The 20,298-nt window shown below is 36.3% G+C and overlaps 2 protein-coding genes across 3 annotated transcripts; both read left to right on the top strand.

The window, feature by feature from the left end:
* Nucleotides 1-2,441: 2,441 nt before the first annotated feature.
* gale (UDP-galactose-4-epimerase) lies at nt 2,442-7,866 on the top strand. 2 transcript variants are annotated; one of them, XM_054614145.1, is made up of 11 exons: nt 2,442-2,593; nt 4,165-4,293; nt 4,517-4,629; nt 5,707-5,820; nt 6,111-6,287; nt 6,372-6,485; nt 6,590-6,656; nt 6,754-6,839; nt 6,969-7,046; nt 7,266-7,380; nt 7,489-7,866. In XM_054614145.1, the coding sequence occupies exons 2-11, from the start codon at nt 4,173-4,175 to the stop codon at nt 7,551-7,553; spliced, it is 1,050 nt and encodes a 349-aa protein (XP_054470120.1). In that variant the 5' UTR covers nt 2,442-2,593; nt 4,165-4,172; the 3' UTR covers nt 7,554-7,866. The 2 variants fall into 2 exon arrangements, with proteins under 2 accessions (XP_054470120.1, XP_054470119.1); XM_054614144.1 differs by having other exon boundaries at nt 4,514-4,629.
* A 471-nt stretch (nt 7,867-8,337) lies between these two features.
* zbtb8a (zinc finger and BTB domain containing 8A) lies at nt 8,338-14,498 on the top strand. The gene is made up of 4 exons (XM_054614310.1): nt 8,338-8,535; nt 9,840-10,714; nt 13,278-13,447; nt 13,627-14,498. Exons 1-4 carry the CDS (start codon nt 8,471-8,473, stop codon nt 13,942-13,944), a joined length of 1,428 nt encoding a protein of 475 aa, XP_054470285.1. The 5' UTR covers nt 8,338-8,470; the 3' UTR covers nt 13,945-14,498.
* The last annotated feature ends 5,800 nt before the right edge of the window (nt 14,499-20,298 follow it).

Below are 20,298 nucleotides of genomic sequence, written 5' to 3'. Positions count from 1 at the left end.
GTGTTTTATGTACTGCTTTTGTTTTGCTGGAAGCCTTGTATTTTCCACAATATGGGCCTTGCTTTTTTATAGGAAAACTTTAAATGCCTCCAGTTGAAAAAAAATAAAATAAAAAAATTGCAGAATGAAAAACATGCCTGACTTTAAGCCCAAAGTGGGTCAAGCTCAAAAATCACTGGGTCCTACATTTCTCATATTGCAACTTGAGGCCTTTACACACATTTTTTACATAAAATATGAAATAATTGCCATGTGTAGTTGAAGAGGTTTCTGGGGCTTCGAAGTATACGGGCCATTTTTCTCTGGCAGATCAGGCCCTCTCCACAGGGAACACTGACAGTCGTCCTGCACCCCACTTGCAGGACAGTGGTGGGGGGAAAAGGTGCTAGTTGCTTTCCCTGCAGCCCTCGCCCTCCTCCCAAAGCCACAGCCATCCACTGTGGTGGGGTTGCAACCCGAGGGAGCCGCACACTCATGCGTATACAGACAGATAGGCCAAGCTGAGCCAGGCTGCTGAAGCTGCATCAGAACAATAAGTCAATAGCAAAAGTCCTCCTGACTAAACAACTTAAAGGCGCACAATTGACCCAAAATGGATCTTTTATATGGATTCAAACTGAACCAAACTTAAAAGAGAGCCATGGCAGTCTTGTTTGCCTGATGTTCTCTTACAGTAAACCAGGCACATGTTGTTCCTCTTAGGAGTTTTAAATGTTTCTGTTCTGTCTCGTCTCCTCTGTGCTCTTCTGAATGGTTGGATTAGTTTTTCGGTATTTTTACTGTGTACCCCTGCTGAAGTATTTTTTGCCATTTTTTTCCTCTCCCTTGAGATTTCTTCATCAGTTCCAAGTCCTTTCTAACAAAGAGAAAGCATTTGCAGTGAATTAAGCAAGCAAACTTAATCTCCAAGGTATTCGACCCGTCTCATCTTTATTTCCTCCCAATTCTGCTGCCTTTCTTCATGTGCCAGTGTCTCTGGGCAGGGCACGACTGGCAAACGGGCTTCAGAAATGGCACAGTATCTTAAAAAATCCTGTTGAATCAGAACTTCATAGAAACGTAATGTAAAACGACAGCTAAACATAATCATACCAATATATATTTTACATGCATTATTTAGCATACAGGGATCTAAAGTTAATATAAAATCCAGCTCTATTTTTACCAGCTTGCTGTCTAGTGGGGTAGTGTGAAATTCCTGGGATTGGAAACATTAATGACGTGTCAAGAGATGTTTGTATTGTGGTGGTGGGCGCCTCTCATTCTATACATGGAAAATATGGAATGTGGGAAAGGAAGCAAATCATGTTCAATCGATTTTTTTTTATTTTTTATAATATGTACATCTAGGCACTTGAATAACATGGTGCCTGTCAGGGAACTTTTGCAGCTTGGTCTTCACACAGTTGCTCAGAATAAGTAATTAATATATGATGCATTTTGTATTGGCATGTTGTGATAATTTCCCTCAATCTATTTAAATTTGATTTGATGTGCTTTTTATTAAACAATAATGCAACATTTATAAAAAAAAAAATTACACTTCCGATACAACTGCCCCTTTTTATTATTTGCTTATGTGCATGTGCATGTGCAAACTTGACCTGACTGAAACTTGGACTGAATGTGCACATATATATATATATAAAACAATAAAAGCATCTGTAGCTAGCCAAAATAAGGTGCACTTGCATAAAGCTTTACTGTGGGTTAAGATAAGATAAGATAATCCTTTATTAGTCCCGCAGCGGGGAAATTTACAGGATTACAGCAGCATAGAGGATAGTACAAACAAGAGACATAGTAAAAAAAAAAAAACAAGATCAAAAATAAGAATTATAAATAAGCAAATGAGCAATAAAAAAACAGTAAAGAACAGTAAAGAATCCACAGTAACTGAAATATTATATATACAGACAGAAACTATTATAACTATTGTATTGCACAGTGTATTAGTGTCATTGGGTTAATGCCCTGGATATCATTTGTTGAGTAAAGTGGCACTTTTCCTTTGCCAGCCGGTATGTATCAGAGTGTACACACAGAGCTGGTGGCTGAGCACAATCACTCCACTGTGTAAATCATGAATGGTGGAAGGCGTGGCTTTATCAGCAGGATGTCTGACGTCACGTCACGTGGAAAGAGTCACGTACCACGGCGGGGACCTTTAATACCGTGAAGGTAAACAATGAGGCATATTGTGAATCCGTTATATACTTCACAATAAATGCCATCTTATGTCAAGATGAGAACAAGTTGAACTGTGTTCGTGTTATCAGACATTGAACTGCATCACTTACCATCACTTATAAATCACAGTTCAACCTAAAGTGACCTCTCTGCTCTGTGGTGCGTCATTTGGGAACATATGCGCTTTATTTTGAAAGAACACCGCACAGGACGTTGTGCGTAAACATCAACTTGACTCTGTTCCACGTTTCACAGGAAGTAAAGAAATGTCTGAAGGAGAGAGGTGAAACTTCACTAAATGAACTGACAGAGAAACCTTCATTCTGTCCTCACACACATTCCTCCAGAGCGGCTTCATCAAGGGTCTCTTGCCCGGGAATAGACGCTTGTATCGGGACACTGAGTAAGTCTGTACACTGACATGTTCCGTCATTCCTCATGATCTGGTCTCATGTTGACAGCTTGTCTGGGAAGTTGTACCTTTGCTCACTGGGTTAGACTTTAGTTCTAGTGTTTCAGCCTTGAGTGTAACTGGCAAAGATGACATATTGATATTGAAATTGATATTAAAAATCTATTTGTTTTTATTGTGTGGTATGGCTCAAACGCCTTAGCACATAATATGATTATTTAATGTTAAGAATATACAGTACCAGTCAAAAGTTTGTTCACACCTTCTCATTCAACTACTTTGAAGAATGTAAAATACAAAACATATCCTGGTTTGTTGAGCATTTGTTTGTTTACCACATAATTCAATATGTGTTCCTTCATAGTTTGGATGTCTTCAATATTAATCTACAATGTAGATTAATAATGACTGGTACTGTAGCTTGACTGGAACTGTAGCTTCAATTACATTTAAGTTGGTTGTAAATTATAGCAAATTCCATTCCCATGCAGCATTCATCAGTGCCCTATACTGTTCATGGCAATAACTCTGGTGCTAGCCTACAGGGCAGTGAAAGGAACAGCTCCTTCCTACCTCCAGGCCTTGGTCAAGCCCTACACCCCCGCCCGACCACTTCGCTCTGCGGCCTCGGGGCGATTGGTGGCCCCGTCGCTCAGAGGTCCCTGCGGCCGATCCACCCGGTCACAGCTTTTCTCTGTCCTGGCCCCTCAGTGGTGGAATGAACTCCCCACTGACGTCAGGACAGCAGAGTCGCTGCCCATCTTTAGGCGCAGGCTGAAAACTCACCTCTTCAAGAAGTACTACCCGGAGCCTTCCTCGTAGCACTTATTGCATTCGTATTAGTTGTTGCACTTACTGTATTCGTATCAGTTCGCTGCACTTATTGAATTCGTATTTGTCTACTGCACTTATCCTATTCGTAGTAGTTTGTAGCACTTATTATATTCGTATTAGTCTGTTGCAATTATTGTTTTCGTAGTAATTTGCCTCTGCACTATACTTTTGCTCTGGTTTATGCTTTAAGATGCTTGTTTAAGAAAGGAGATGCACTTATGACTTCTGGTGACTAGTAGTTCTCTTGAATACCTATGTTGAATACACTTCCTGTAAGTCGCTTTGGATAAAAGCGTCTGCTAAATGACTGTAATGTAATGTAATGAATGGAATACCTAATAAAATTACAAATTGCAGCTTACTTAGAGTCACTTGAAATGTATGCCCCCTCAAAAGATAAGAATAGCTTCCAACAATGAAAAGCAGTATGTGACGTATTTTCTTGCAGGCACCTGCAATTGTATTGGTTTAGACAGGCTTGGACTGGCTGACGTGGGACATTGTGGGTGGGTCATATACCTGTCAAGTGGGTCTATCAAAGCTTTCAGGTGTGCTCAAAAGAGTTCGGACTAAGGATATCCTGTTTTTCAAGAGCAGGTCTGGAGTGTGCCCAACTCATTCTGCTACTTCTAAAATTAGATACCACAGCATGTCAACTGGAATAACGACAACAGGGTTTTGAATGGACGGATGATTGTATGTAATAGATTGTGTGTTGTGTTTGCCAGGTGAGAATATGGCAGAAAAGGTGCTGGTCACGGGCGGAGGAGGCTACATTGGGAGTCACTGCGTGTTGGAGCTCATTGGAGCAGGTTACCAGCCAGTCGTGGTCGATAACTTCAGTAACGCTGTAAGAGGTAAGTTCCCTTAATGGAAACACAGGCTGATGAATAACTTTGTACGTCATCATAAACTTGGCACTTCCAAGTGAGTTTGCTTAGGGCAGTGATACTCATATCTAATATTGCTTTGTGTCTTTGTGTCTGTGTGTGTGTCTATCTGTCTGTCTGTCTGTCTGTCTGTCTGTCTGTCTGTCTGTCTGTCTGTCTGTCTGTCTGTCTGTGTGCGTACGTGGAGGAGAAGGGGATGTACCAGAGAGCATACGCAGGATCGAAAAGCTCCTGGACACCAGCATTGAGTTTCATGAACTAGACCTTTTGGACCAACCTGCCTTGGAAAAACTCTTCAAAAAGGTCAGAAAGTTATTACAGTTGAGTAGAGCTGGAACAATTACTAGTGTTCTAGTCTAACTGCTTAGTCAATCAACAGAAAGTGAAAAAAATGCAACTATTTTCATAAGCAAAGAACCAAATGCCAAACATTTGTTTTTCTCGAATGTAAGGAATCTTTTTTTTCTTTGCTGTGTATAAACTGAAATATCTTTTGGGTTTGGACGGTTTGGAGGGTTGGTTGGATAAAACAAGCCATTTGAATATGACAGCTTTGCCCTGGGAAACAATATGGGCATGTTCTGCTATTTTCTGACATTTTGTAGACAATTTGATAAAGCAAATATTTGTCAGATTGATGGATAATGAAAATATTTTTTAGTTTCAGCCATTAATCTGATTTCTCCAAATTAAAAATAAAATGGACGCATTGTTTTGGGTCAAAAATCATCTTAAACATATTAAAAAAAACAATTGACTTTTTCACTGGTGGTTGAAACACTCAGGGCCATCTGATGAAAACACCAGTACTTATACAATTCTGTGCTTAGCTTTTATAGACTATTTTTTATATATATATATATATATATATATATATATATATATATATATGTATGTATGTATGTATGTATGTATGTATGTATGTATGTATATATATATGTATATATATATATATATATATATATATATATGTATATATATATATATATATATATATGTATGTATATATATGTATATATATATATATATATGTATATATATATATATATATATATATATATATATATATATATATATATATATGTATATATATATATATATATATATATATATATATATATATATATATATATATATATGTATATATATATATATATATATATATATGTATATATATGTATATATATATATATATATATATATATATATATATATATATATATATAAAAAATAGTCTGTGTGTGTGTATATATTGACAATCAGTATAAGATTGTCCCTGCTGGCCTACATACATTCTGCATGGGCATTTTGTTAAAAAAAAACGTCCATCCACATTGGTAAAACCCCTCACACATGCCTAAATACATATCTGTGTTGCAGCATTCTTTCAGTGCGGTGATGCACTTTGCTGGACTGAAGGCTGTTGGGGAGTCAGTGGAGCAGCCGTTACGCTACTACAGAGTCAACCTCACTGCCTCCATCAACCTGCTCGAGGTCAGTTTGAACTTTTGTCTTACTCCTTCTGTCCTTCATTAAAATCTGCACTTCACTCTTCATTTTTGAACTGATCTTTCTTTGCATGTCATCTTTGCTCTCTGAGTGCATGGCAGCGTGTGTTCATTTGATACCCTGTCAGCTAATTCTAGCACTGCACCCTTCATAACTTTCGTGGAGCTCGCTGTGTTCCCCAAACTCAGCGTTTAATCCTACTCCTAAGGTGCATGTGTGTGTGCTTTAGACTGCTGACTGGATGTGTGTGCCATGTTTGTTTGCATGTGTATCAGGTGATGCAGGCTCACAAGGTGCACAATCTGGTCTTCAGCAGCTCGGCCACGGTGTACGGGGACCCTCAGCACCTTCCCATCGACGAGCAGCACCCGGTGGGCGGTTGTACCAACCCCTACGGCCAGACCAAGTACTTCATTGAGGAAATTATCAGCGACCACTGTAAAGCCGAGAAGGTACTGATCAGGAAGCAGAAAGGCAGTCACAGATGCACACTCACATACACATACGGTGTCTCATTATTGCCTCTGTGTCAGCAGGACTGGAATGCGGTGCTGCTGCGTTATTTCAACCCAATTGGAGCTCATTCCTCTGGCCTGATAGGAGAGGACCCCCAGGGTATCCCCAACAACCTGCTGCCATATGTTGCCCAGGTACATGAACTCTCTGCCAAATACACCACTAGACCAGCAGAGCAGAGCAGAGCATGCAATGGATGATTTCACATTGTTTGCTTAATTTATCTCTCCCCCCTTAGGTTGCAATTGGGAGAAGAAAGTGCCTCAATGTATTTGGGAATGATTATGACACACCTGATGGGACAGGTACTGGAAAAGACCTTTAACTGCATTACACAGATTTAATTGTGGTTTTGAAATATTCTTTTTGGGGGGGAGCTCAAGGTTTTCTTTCTCTTGGTAGGTGTGCGAGATTATATCCACGTCGTCGATCTGGCAAAAGGACACATAGCAGCTCTGAAGAAGCTGAAGGACAACTGCGGCTGCCAGGTCAATTGGAGAAAAGAGCAAAAAACGAAACACATTTTCAGTCATTTTCTGGTTCATTGTGCATTCACGTGAATGCATGATTGAGGTATTCATGGTAGTGCTGACATTTGTGCATTATTGTGTCTGTAGGTTTACAATTTGGGAACAGGAAAAGGCAACTCTGTGCTCGAGATGGTGAAAGCCATGGAGAAGGCATCAGGGAAAGAGGTGAGTGACAGAAGGGCTTTTTTCTCTCCAAAATAAATTGTTTTCAAGATCAGCGATTCTATTGTGTCTTCTGAGTGACTTGGAGCCGTAATCACCCTACATCATTTTATTCTGTGAGTTAGAGAATGGCAAAGCTGATTCACTTAAGTTCCCACTTTTTAGGCTAAACCATCCTCCTTTTTGTTAATTAAACTTAAAATGAATGCGTCCTCTCCATAGATCGCATACAAAATCGCCCCACGTCGGGGAGGAGACATCGCATCCTGCTACGCTGACCCTCGTCTAGCTGAGAAGGAGCTGGGCTGGAAGGCCCAATTTGACCTGGAAAAAATGTGTAAGTACAGCCACACTCCAAAAATCTACATGTATTTCATAGAGGACCTTTTTTTAATTTTTATTATTTCCCCACAATATCCTGATGTTATATTTCGTACTCATGTAGGTGAAGACCTGTGGCGCTGGCAGTCCACGAATCCCACTGGATTTTCCAATGGCGCAGCCTCTTGATGCAACTTCTTCCGTTTGTTATTGTTAAAATCTTCTTCCAAATCACCGGGACAAAGCCAAACATCAACATCCTCATATTTACATATCACATAAACAATATAATTAGGGTAAATGCTTTATGTTTTGTCATGTTTCATTTCCTCTTTGTTCCACAATAATGGGTATGTTATTTACTGTTTACACTAAAAGAAACATGTCTCTCTGATTTCTCTGTGTTGTAATTTCAGATTAACAACGGATGTTTTCTCTATTGATGTATTGATCTATGAGCCATATGTACGAGAAAGAATAAATACATTTTCTTACTGAGGAACCTGAAGCCTTCAATTCCACTCCATTATGAAACTGGGTTGTTTGAAATGATAGTAATTAAGGGAGATTGACTTTTAAAAGTGCCGACTACATTATGAGATGAAATAAAAAATGATTCAGTGACAAAAAAAGCCTTAAGAATATAGTAAGTAAAATATCCATTAACCTGAGGATACGATCTGGTTACTGAAAAGTCACTATTGAGCAACACAGGACCATAATCATAATGATGCCAAGGTAAATGAAACAAATCTAGCAATATCACATGGTCAGATGAGGGTCTTGAGTATCACAGACAGGCTAAAAATCCCTACAGAACTACTGTAGACATATTGCATAATTTTATAGAGCTGGAGTATTCGGTATCCAATATCAATATTCTGTTCACAGTTCACTGCATTCAAACGGGGCACTAGGGCTTTAAATGGCTCCTTGAACCCTCGGGCACCCAGTTAATAAACACCCACGTCAGCACAGTGCTCCAGTCGCTCTAACCGGGTTTCGGTCTTTAGGGCTGAGCAGGAAGTGCCTGACTGTGGACCCTGGACGAGAAAAAAAAGAAAGAGCACAGGGGGAAAAAAGGCAAACGATATTTAAAAAAAAAAATGGAAATGGTGGCAGACTTGGGGGCGAGTAGACTCTATCGGGCGCCGGGTGAATCAAGTCACCAGTGAGTATCGATGGGTTTTGTCGGGGGGTATCACGGCGTGGGGCGTAAGCGGGTCCTACCGACACCTCACGCCTGGGAGAGAGGCTCTTGGTTTGGGCAGCAGGCAAATCCTCCTCGCTGCTCGCTGCGCTCCGGACCTCCGGCGAGAAGTGGGGGTGGTCTGGAGAAGGAAAACGGGCGTTTTTTAAGCACGTCTCGTTTTTTATTATGATACATTATGTGAATATATTCATTTATCAGCTCAGCATGGTCAGTTGCTGGAGGTTTGTGTCTATTTTTCTATTGTGTTGCTGGCTGGAGCCTGAAGTGGGCGTCGCTCCAGGACAGACTGGGCTGCTCTGGTGCGCCGCTGCCCGCTTTTCTCTCGCAGGACTGCAGCACTCTCAGGCTCGTTTTATAGGTCGCCTTGATGCCGGGATTACGGGAGAAAGGCTTGATTGAGATACTAGTCTTGGCTTCGTGTGACACTAGGAGACACCGTGGAGGGTTGCGGGCGGGCGTCGCACCGTGGGTCGTCGGGCGCTGTGGATCCTGTCAGCACGCATCGCATAATAAAAAAAAATGAATGCGTGTAATTTAGGGTCTGGGCTGCACGAGGACGGATAAATAGGTTACTATAGATAAAATATAAAAAATAATAACTATTCTGGATATGAGGTTGCGGCAATTTTCTCTCTTGGGATGGCATGTCACACTGCTTTATGTTCACTTCCCGTGAGTCTGTTGTGTGCGTAACATCAGAGATCTGACGCGCGCCTTGGCTTCCCTCAGGGATGATTACAGGGTTTTGCCACCCGACGCTCCCCGACTGGAGCCGGGTGTGACCCATTAGAAGGAGATTTTTGATTGATTGCTCGTGCCAGCCAATCACGACGCAGAATGAAGCCTGGTGGGCGGATGATCTGCGGAGCTGGAGATAGTCCAGGGCAGAAACAAAGACAGGGTAGAATTGACAGATGTATCAATGGGGTGTGATTGGTGTGTTTGTTATGTGACCTGCTGTTGATATTTGGGGTCTGTAGTAGAAAAAAAAAATATATATATAACTAAGGTAAGCTGATAATAAGGTCAGATGTCCCACGAATCACACCCCATGAGGGCATGTTTCCCTCCTCAATATGTATAATTATGTATTTTATGCATATAGGCTCATACATATAAAGACTCAGGATCATGAAAATGCAAGTTTCTTAATTTTAGTGATGAATGTCCAAAAGGCCTCTTTGTTGTTATTTTCATGCAGAACAAGTCAGTCATTGCTGCATGCACAACCAGTGTGAGTGCTATCATGTTGTCTCCTGCAGGCAGCCTCAGAGGTGGTTCAACACTGCTGACATCACAGTGGCTCACCAAAGCAGCCTGCTGAAGCAACTCAACCAACAGCGCCGCCAGGAGCTTTTCTGCGACTGCAGTGTGCTGGTGGAGGGCCAGCTCTTCAGGGCCCACCGCAACGTCCTGTTCGCCAGCAGCGGTTACTTCCGCATGTTGCTGTCTCAGGGGCCCGACGGGCTGGTTGACTCTGTCAACGCCACCTTTGACGTCTTCAGCCCTGAGACCTTCACCGTCATCCTGGATTTCATCTACTCCGGCCAACTCGACCTCTCGAGTCACAATGTGATTGAGGTAATGTCTGCAGCCAGTTACTTGCAGATGAACAATGTCATAAATTACTGCAAGAACTTCATAAAATCCTCCTTGGACATCAGTGTGAAAGATGAAGACAGTGACCGCTGCATTAGCTTGTCTGAGACCTGCAGTTTTACAAGTGGAGCAGGAGAAGAGACCTCGGAGCAGCAGCAGCAAGGCCCCAGCTCTGTCAGCCCACCACCGGCGCTCTGGACCAGGGACAACTCACGATCCCAGTGTGGCTTTATGGGGAAGGACCCAGACCAGGAGTCATTGGCCTCAGCCCTGAAGACTAACCCAAGCAGCCCTGCTGAGGATCTCAATGCAGAGGCAGAGGACCTGCAGGACCCTCAGGATCCTCTGTACACATTGCCTGGATCAGAGCGCCGGCGAGGTAAAGGGGGAACCAAGAGGAGAGCATCGAACAGCGCTCGGTCCAACCAACTTGAAGACTTAGACATTGAGGAGGCGAGGACTAAAAAGGCTGAAAAGGCAGAAGAGCTGTATGCTACCCTACCACCTATTGTGGGTGTCATTGGACACTTTAATAAAGGTGAGTTGGACTGTATGTGAGAAAATGGAAGGGCTTAATTAGTTTTATATATATATATAGCTATATTGTGACATTTTATAGCTTTTTGAAGACAAACTATACTGTGACTTTTGATCTACGCCAGAAGAATCACAAGATCGCTTGCGTGTGTCCGTGAGTGAGTATGCACCTCTGTGTCTGTCCGCGGCTAATCTTTCACTCTGCTGCAGTGGCCAAATATGGCTGCATGCTGAAGAAACTTGTGTAGTTGCAGTCACTCACACTTTCTGAAAACACCTTTTATTGCCTGTTTTATACTGCCATTGACTGCATACTGACTCCTCACTCACTACACTTAACCAGCCCCCGGCCGGTAGAGGCTGTTAGCTATAACATAGCTGAGTGCGTGGCCGACCCCCAGCGGCTACTCTGCCCCTGGTGATACAGTTTGGGAAAACAGTTTGCTCACTTTTATGTTTTTGGACGGTGTGTTTGGCTTATCGCTGATGGAACTACCAGTACACACACTACTGTACCTCTCCACAACTCAGCCGATGATATGCGGACTGACAGCTTGGTTATTTAATTTTGATGGTTTAGTTTTGGCAAGATTTTACGCCGTGTCCTGTACGGTGACTGGCGTTTTTTAATGATAGCTATATTTTATGACCATTTTATGACTTTTTTATGACACACTATACTATTACGTTTTTATGACATACTATACAGTGACTTTCTTATTAAATACTATACTATCATGTTTTTATGATAAACTATAATATGACTTTTTAATAATTGTTTAATAATTAATAATTCTATGATCTGACTTTTTTCAAATACTATATGATTTTTTTAAGTCCTTTTTCGATATTCTTTACTATGACTTTTTACGACATGCTACTTTTTGGACTATTTTATGACTGTTCAACATACTTGATTTTTTTAATGCATATTTTTGTTATGTAGACTTTTTTTGACATACTACACCATCACTTTTTTATACTTTTTGGGCATATTCCAACATATAATACTTTAACTTTTTTTTTTTACATACTTTACTGTTTCTTTTCTCAATATGCTATACCATACCTTTCTATGACTTTTTCGACAGACTATGCTATGACTTTTTCATGACTTTTTGCGACATGTTATTCTATGATTTCTTTCAACATACTATACTATCACTTTTTTCATGATTTTTTTCGAAAACCATAGTATAGCATGTCAGAAAAAGACAAATAAACAATAATATAGCAGCTATACAATTTAATGCAATTATTCTCCATACACACTATGACTTTTTTTCCAGCTATGACTTTTGAGACATTCTTTTTTATCACTTGTTTCAACATACATGACTTTTTCATGCATTAGTGCAACACTAACACATTTTTTTGGCATACTATACTATGACTTTTATATTACTTTTTACGACATACTATACTATGACCTTTTATATTACTTTTTTCGACACACTATACTATGACTTTAATATTCCTTTATTCAACATACTATACTATGACTTTTTTATGACTTTTTTCGACTTACTATAATATGACTTTTTTCAACATACTATACTATGACTTTTTTATGACTTTATTCGACATACTAAACAATGGCCTTTTTATAACTTTTTTCGACATAATATACTATGACTTTTATATTACTTTTTACGACATACTATACTATGACTTTTTTATGACTTTATTCGACATACTATACTATGACCTTTTTATGACTTTTTTATTCAACATACTCTACTATTACTTTTATATTAGTTTTTATGACATACTATACTTTTTATGACTTTATTGAGCATACTAAATATACTATGACCTTTTTATGACTTTTTTCGCCATACTATACTATGACTTTTTTATGAATTTTCTTCAACATACTATACTATGACTTTTTTATGACTTTATTCGACATACTTAACTATAACCTTTTTATGACTTTTTACCACATACTATGACCTTTTATATTACTTTTTTCAACTTACTATACTATGAGTGGCTGTGGCGCAGTGGAGAGCAGGGTTGTTCTCCATTCAGAGGATTGGCGGTTCAATACTATACTATGACTTTATTCAATATACTATACTATGACTTTTTATGATTTTTTTGACATACTATACTATGACCTTTTTATGACTTTTTTATGACTTATTTTGACTTACTATAATATTACCTTTTTATGATTTTTTTTTTCAACATACTATACTGACTTTTTTCGACATACTATAGTATGACTTTTTTATGACTTTTTTCGACTTACTATAATATTACCTTTTTGTGACTTTTTTCAACATACTATACTATGAATTTTTATGACTTTATTCAACATACTATACTTTGTCTTTTTTTGACATACTATGTAGTTTTTTAATAACCTTTTTTACACATACTATTTTATGAGTTTTTACTACTACTTTTTATGACTACATAGTTTTACGACATAGGAAAGGAATAATATCATCTGCCGAGTTGCATGAACGTACCCCTCAAAAGAAGCCAGTTCTTTACACATTCAAGGAATAAACAGAAAGCCATGGCTCTAAACAGTTTCTCTTCCCCTTTTACAGACTCCAATCCCATTATGCGCTTCAAATGTCCCTTTTGCACACACACAGTGAAAAGGAAGGCAGACCTGAAACGTCACTTGCGATGCCACACGGGAGAGAGGCCATACCCCTGTCAGGCATGCAATAAACGCTTTACACGCCTGGAGCATCTTCGTAGCCATTTTGAGACGGTATGTTTATTTCCAACCAGGAGGTTAATGCCATTCTTTTTTTTGTAACAGCTTAAGAATCATAGAAATTGTGCTAAAACATATACTCCAGTCTGCGCCCATTCTTTCCCACACAGCTACAGAAACACAAACAGTAACACTATTTGATGTAACAATTTTTGTTTCTTCTTTCGCCACAGATACATCAAGCCAGGAAGCTAGTGTGCAGGAAGTGTAAGTGTCAGGTCACGGAGGACACTGGGCATGTGGTGTGTGAGGGAACACGCCGCTACCGCATTTGCACCGCATGCATCCAGGAAGTGGATTGTGATGAAATCCCCATGGACAGTCTAGATGGTGCCAATGAGGAGCCAGCCCTCTTATTGGGGGTGGACGGGGAAGAGGAGGGGGACAGCAAGAGGAGCTGGATGCTAACCGATGACGACGACTTGGCTGAAGACTCGGGGGCCGACCTCATCATCCAACAAGTGGACGACAGTGATGAGGAGCTGCAGTGAAAGAAAACCAAAGTGTGTGTGCAGAGGCATGCATGGATAATAACCTTTGTGTGTGTATGTGTGTGCTTAAGCCATGCAAGAGAATTTATGCATAAAATATGTGATCCACTAATGTAAATACACATGCTTAATATATGTTAGTTGTCTATTAGTTAAATACAACTGGTTCATAGTTACTTTTAATGATATGTTGATCTTTTTGGAATGCTTTTTTTAAGCTTTATAAAGATATGCAATATCCAAAGCTGTGATTCCTTTGATTTTTTTAATGGTTAAATGAGACTCTTTCAAATATGTGTTTTTTCCAAATGCATGGAAGAAACCTATGTTACATTTTCGGATGCTCTACTTTGATAAAAAGTGGTATTTGAGTTAAAACAAAGTGAGAAGGACAGAATCATGACTTTAATGCTATTTCCCTACCCCCTGTAAGGAAAGTCACGAGCAGACTTTTCCCAATTTAACACAATTGCAGTTTTTATGATTATGTTTGATTATGATATGCACCATGATATAAAACCAATTATAATTTATTTGTTTTTGTATTTTTACTTTTTGACACATTAAAGATATTTTATAAAAATTCTGTTTGTATGTCATTTTACCCCACTTTTGTTGAAAAGAGTTATATTAAGGACAGGAACATTTTAGGAGAAGAAGTGAAATGCACCAATAAAATAAAAGGCAGATTTTGTATTTACAAAATGCTATGATAACAAGTTTATACCTGTTTTTATGTAATTTAAAAGAGTTTATCAGATATGTTGAGACTTAAAGGTAAGGGGGTTTCTTTTAGACAAAAACATTTGTTAATAAGATAGTTTCCAATAAAGTAAAACATTTTGCTATGAAGCATATTGTGCTGTCTTTGCATTCAATGACATCACAATTGAAGACCTACTAAAACAATAACTTTTTTTGGCATAATATAGTCTGACTTTTTTTGATACTTTTTTGATATACTATTTTATGACATTTTTCAACTTACTATACTATGACTTTTTATGATATATTGGTTTTTGTTTTCATTGACATTTTCGACTTGCTGTAATATGACTTTTTATGGGTATACAATACTATACATTTTTTGGGGCATTCTATGCGATGTGACTATATATTAACTTTTTTCGACATACTATATCACAATTTTTTATAACTGTTTTCATCAAGCTTGACATAGTATAATTTATCTATGATTTTCTTTTGTCGTGCAATACTGTACTTAGTCTTTTTTTATGCTAATATAAAATACTGTACTTTAACCTTTTATGACTTTGATACTATGACTTTTTATGACATACTGCACTTAAACTTATCGAAGACCTTCTTAAGAATTTATTCGACATATTATACTATGACCTTTTTATGACTTTGATCGACATACTATACTACGACTTTTTTATGACTTTATTCAACGTACTATACTATGACTTTTATATGACTTTTTCAACGTACTATACTATGACTTTTTACGACATACTATACTATGACTTCTTTCGTCATACTATACTATGACTTTTTTATGACTTTTACTCAACATACTATACTATGACTTTTATATGACTTTTTTCAACATACTATACTATGACTTTTTACGACATAGCATACTATGACCTTTTTATGACTTTTATTCAAAATACTATCTATGACTTTTTTCGACATACTATACTATGACTTTTTATGACTTTTACATCAACATACTATACTTTTATGAAATTTTATATGACTTTTTTCAACATACTATACTATGACTTTTTTATGAGTTTTTCAACATACTATACTATGACCTTTTTTTTTATGACTTTTTTTTACGACATACTATACTATGACATTTTTATGACTTTATTCAACATACTATACTATGACCTTTTTATGACTTTTTTCGATATACTACACTATGACTTTTTTATGAGTTTATTCAACATACTATACTATGTATGACCTTTTATATTACTTTTTTCAACGTGCTATACTATGAGTGGCTGTGGCGCAGTGGAGAGCAAGGTTGTTTTCCATTCAGAGGATTGGCTGTTCAATACTATACTAAGACTTTTTTACTTTATTCAACATACTATACTATACTATGACTTTTTTATGACTTTATTCAACATACTATATGACTTTTTTCAACATACTATACTATGACCTTTTTATGACTTTTTTCAACATACTATACTGTGACTTTTTTATGACTTTTTCAACATTCAACATATGACATTTTATACTTTTTATGACTTTTTTATGAGTTTATTCAAAATACTATACTATGACCTTTTTATGACTTTTTTTCGACATACTATACTGTGACCTTTTTATGACTTTTTTCGACATACTATGTCTTTTTATGACTTTTTCAACATACTATACTATGACTTTCTTTTTTTGACTTTTTCAACATAACTATACTATGACTTTTTTTGACTTTTTTCGACATACTATACTATGACATTTTATGACTTTTTTCAACATACTATACTTGGCTTTCTTCAACATTTTTATGACTTTTTCGACATACTATACTATGACCTTTTTATGACTTTTTTTTCAACATACTATACTTACGCTTTCTTCAACATACTATATGACTTTTTTATGACTTTTTTCGACATACTATACTATGACCTTTTTTATGACTTTTTCGACATACTATACTATGACCTTTTTATAACTTTTTTCGACATACTATACTATGACCTTTTTATGACTTTTTTCAACATACTATACTTAGGCTTTCTTCAACATACTATACTATGACTTTTTTATACTATACTATGACCTTTTTTATGACTTTTTTTTATACTATGACTTTTTATACTTTTTCGACATACTATACTATGACTTTTTTTGACTTTTTCGACATACTATACTATGACCTTTTTATGACTTTTTTCGACATACTATACTATGACCTTTTTATGACTTTTTTTCAACATACTATACTTAGGCTTTCTTCAACATACTATACTATGACTTTTTTCAACATCATAAACTATGACTTTTTTTGACTTTTTTCGACATACTATACTATGACCTTTTTATGACTTTTTCGACATACTATACTATGACCTTTTTTTTTTGACTTTTTTCGACATACTATACTATGACCTTTTTATGACTTTTTCGACATACTATACTATGACCTTTTTATGACTTTTTTCAACATACTATACTTAGGCTTTCTTCAACATACTATACTATGACTTTTTTCAACATAATAAACTATGACTTTTTTTGACTTTTTTTCGACATACTATACTATGACCTTTTTTTGACTTTTTTTTATACATACTTTTTTTCAACATACTACACTTAGGCTTTATTCGACATACTATACTATGACTTTTTTATGAATTTATTCAAAAGGGTGGCTGTGGCATGCCAGGTAGAGCGCTCATCCCATAACCACGAGGTTGGTGGTTTGAACCCCTCTTCAGTCAACATGCAGAGGTGTCCTTCGAGACACCTAACCCCCAGTTGCTTTCCCCAGGCATCCCACTGCTCCTCTGTGATGGGTTGAATGCAGATAGTTGTAATTTGTCATTGTTGGACTAATGAAGGCTTCATTAATATTAACATACTATACTATGACTTTTTATGACTTTTTTTCAACATACTATACTTTTTATGACTTTCTTCACATACTATACTATGACTTTTTATGACTTTTTTCGACATACTATACTATGACCTTTTTATGACTTTTTCGACATACTATACTATGACCTTTTTATGACTTTTTTTTCTATACATACTATACTATGACATTTTTTAACTTTTTTCAACTATACTATGACTTTTATGACTTTTTCAACATACTATACTATGACTTTTTTATGACTTTTTTCGACATACTATACTATGACCTTTTTATGACTTTTTTTCGACATACTATACTATGACCTTTTTATGACTTTTTCAACATACTATACTATGACTTTTTTTGACTTTTTTCGACATACTATACTATGACCTTTTTATGACTTTTTTCGACATACTATACTATGACCTTTTTATGACTTTTTCAACATACTATGACCTTTTTATGACTTTTTTTCAACATTTTATGACTTTTTATTTTTTCAACATACTATACTTAGGCTTTCTTCAACATACTATACTATGACTTTTTTCAACATAATAATACTATGACTTTTTTTGACTTTTTTCGACATACTATACTATGACCTTTTTTTTGACTTTTTTCAACATACTATACTATGACCTTTTTTCAACATACTACACTGGCTTTTTTCGACATACTATACTATGACTTTTTTTTTATGAATTTATTCAAAATGGCTGTACATGCCAGGTTTTATCATCCCATAACCATGAGGTTGGTGGTTCAACCTCTTCAGTTATGAGGTTTTTGACATACATACTAACCCCCAGTTGACTTTTTTTCAGGCATACTATCCTCTTGATGGGTTGAATTCACATACTATAATTTGTCATTTTTAATGAACTTTTTAATATTAACTATACTATGACTTTTTTAAGGCTTTTTCGACATACTATACTATGACCTTTTTATGACTTTTTCGACATACTATACTATGACCTTTTTATGACTTTTTTTCAACATACTATACTTAGGCTTTCTTCAACATACTATACTATGACTTTTTTATGACTTTTTTCGACATACTATACTATGACCTTTTTTTGACTTTTTCTTTTTCGACATACTATACTATGACCTTTTTATGACTTTTTATTTTTTCGACATACTATACTATGACCTTTTTACTTTTTGACATACTATTTCTTCAACATACTATACTATGACTTTTTTCAACATAATAAACTATGACTATTTTTTGACTTTTTTCGACATACTATACTATGACCTTTTTTTTGACTTTTTTCGACATACTATACTATGACCTTTTTTTCAACATACTACACTTAGGCTTTATTCGACATACTATACTATGACTTTTTTATGAATTTATTCAAAAGGGTGGCTGTGGCATGCCAGGTAGAGCGCTCATCCCATAACCACGAGGTTGGTGGTTGAACCCCTCTTCAGTCAACATGCAGAGGTGTCCTTGAACGAGACACCTAACCCCCAGTTGCTCCCCAGGCATCCCACTGCTCCTCTGTGATGGGTTGAATGCAGATAGTTGTAATTTGTCATTGTTGGACTAATGAAGGCTTCATTAATATTAACATACTATACTATGACCTTTTTATGACTTTTTTCAACATACTATACTTAGGCTTTCTTCAACATACTATACCCTGACTTTTTATGACTAAACTTTTTATGACTTTTTCGACATACTATACTATGACCTTTTTTTTGACTTTTTCGACATACTATACTATGACCTTTTTATGACTTTTTTCGACATACTATACTATGACTTTTTTTATGACTTTTTTTCAACATACTATACTTAGGCTTTCTTCAACATACTATACTATGACTTTTTTATGACTTTTTTCGACATACTATACTATGACCTTTTTATGACTTTTTTCGACATACTATACTATGACCTTTTTTTGACTTTTTTCAACATACTATACTATGACCTTTTTATGACTTTTTTCAACATACTATACTATGACTTTTATATGACTTTTTCAACATACTATACTATGACTTTTTTTGACTTTTTTCGACATACTATACTATGACCTTTTTATGACTTTTTCGACATACTATACTATGACCTTTTTATGACTTTTTTTCAACATACTATACTTAGGCTTTCTTCAACATACTATACTATGACTTTTTTTTCAACATATATACTATGACTTTTTTTTACTTTTTTCAACATACTATACTATGACCTTTTTTTTGACTTTTTTCGACATACTATACTATGACTTTTTATGACTTTTTTCGACATACTATACTATGACCTTTTTATAACTTTTTTTTCAACATACTATACTATCAACATACTATACTATGACTTTTTTATGACTTTTTTCGACATACTATACTATGACCTTTTTATGACTTTTTCGACATACTATACTATGACCTTTTTTTGACTTTTTTCGACATACTATACTATGACCTTTTTATGACTTTTCTTCAACATACTATACTATGACCTTTTTATGACTTTTTCGACATACTATACTATGACCTTTTTTTGACTTTTTCGACATACTATACTATGACCTTTTTATGACTTTTTCGACATACTATACTATGACCTTTTTATGACTTTTTTTCAACATACTATACTTAGGCTTTCTTCAACATACTATACTATGACTTTTTTCAACATAATAAACTATGACTTTTTTGACTTTTTTCAACATACTATACTATGACCTTTTTTTTACTTTTTTCGACATACTATACTATGACCTTTTTTTCAACATACT

Source organism: Anoplopoma fimbria, chromosome 15 (genome assembly GCF_027596085.1).
Source record: "Anoplopoma fimbria isolate UVic2021 breed Golden Eagle Sablefish chromosome 15, Afim_UVic_2022, whole genome shotgun sequence".
NCBI classification, from domain to species: Eukaryota; Metazoa; Chordata; class Actinopteri; order Perciformes; family Anoplopomatidae; genus Anoplopoma; species Anoplopoma fimbria.
This window is presented reverse-complemented; position numbering and strand designations above follow the sequence as displayed.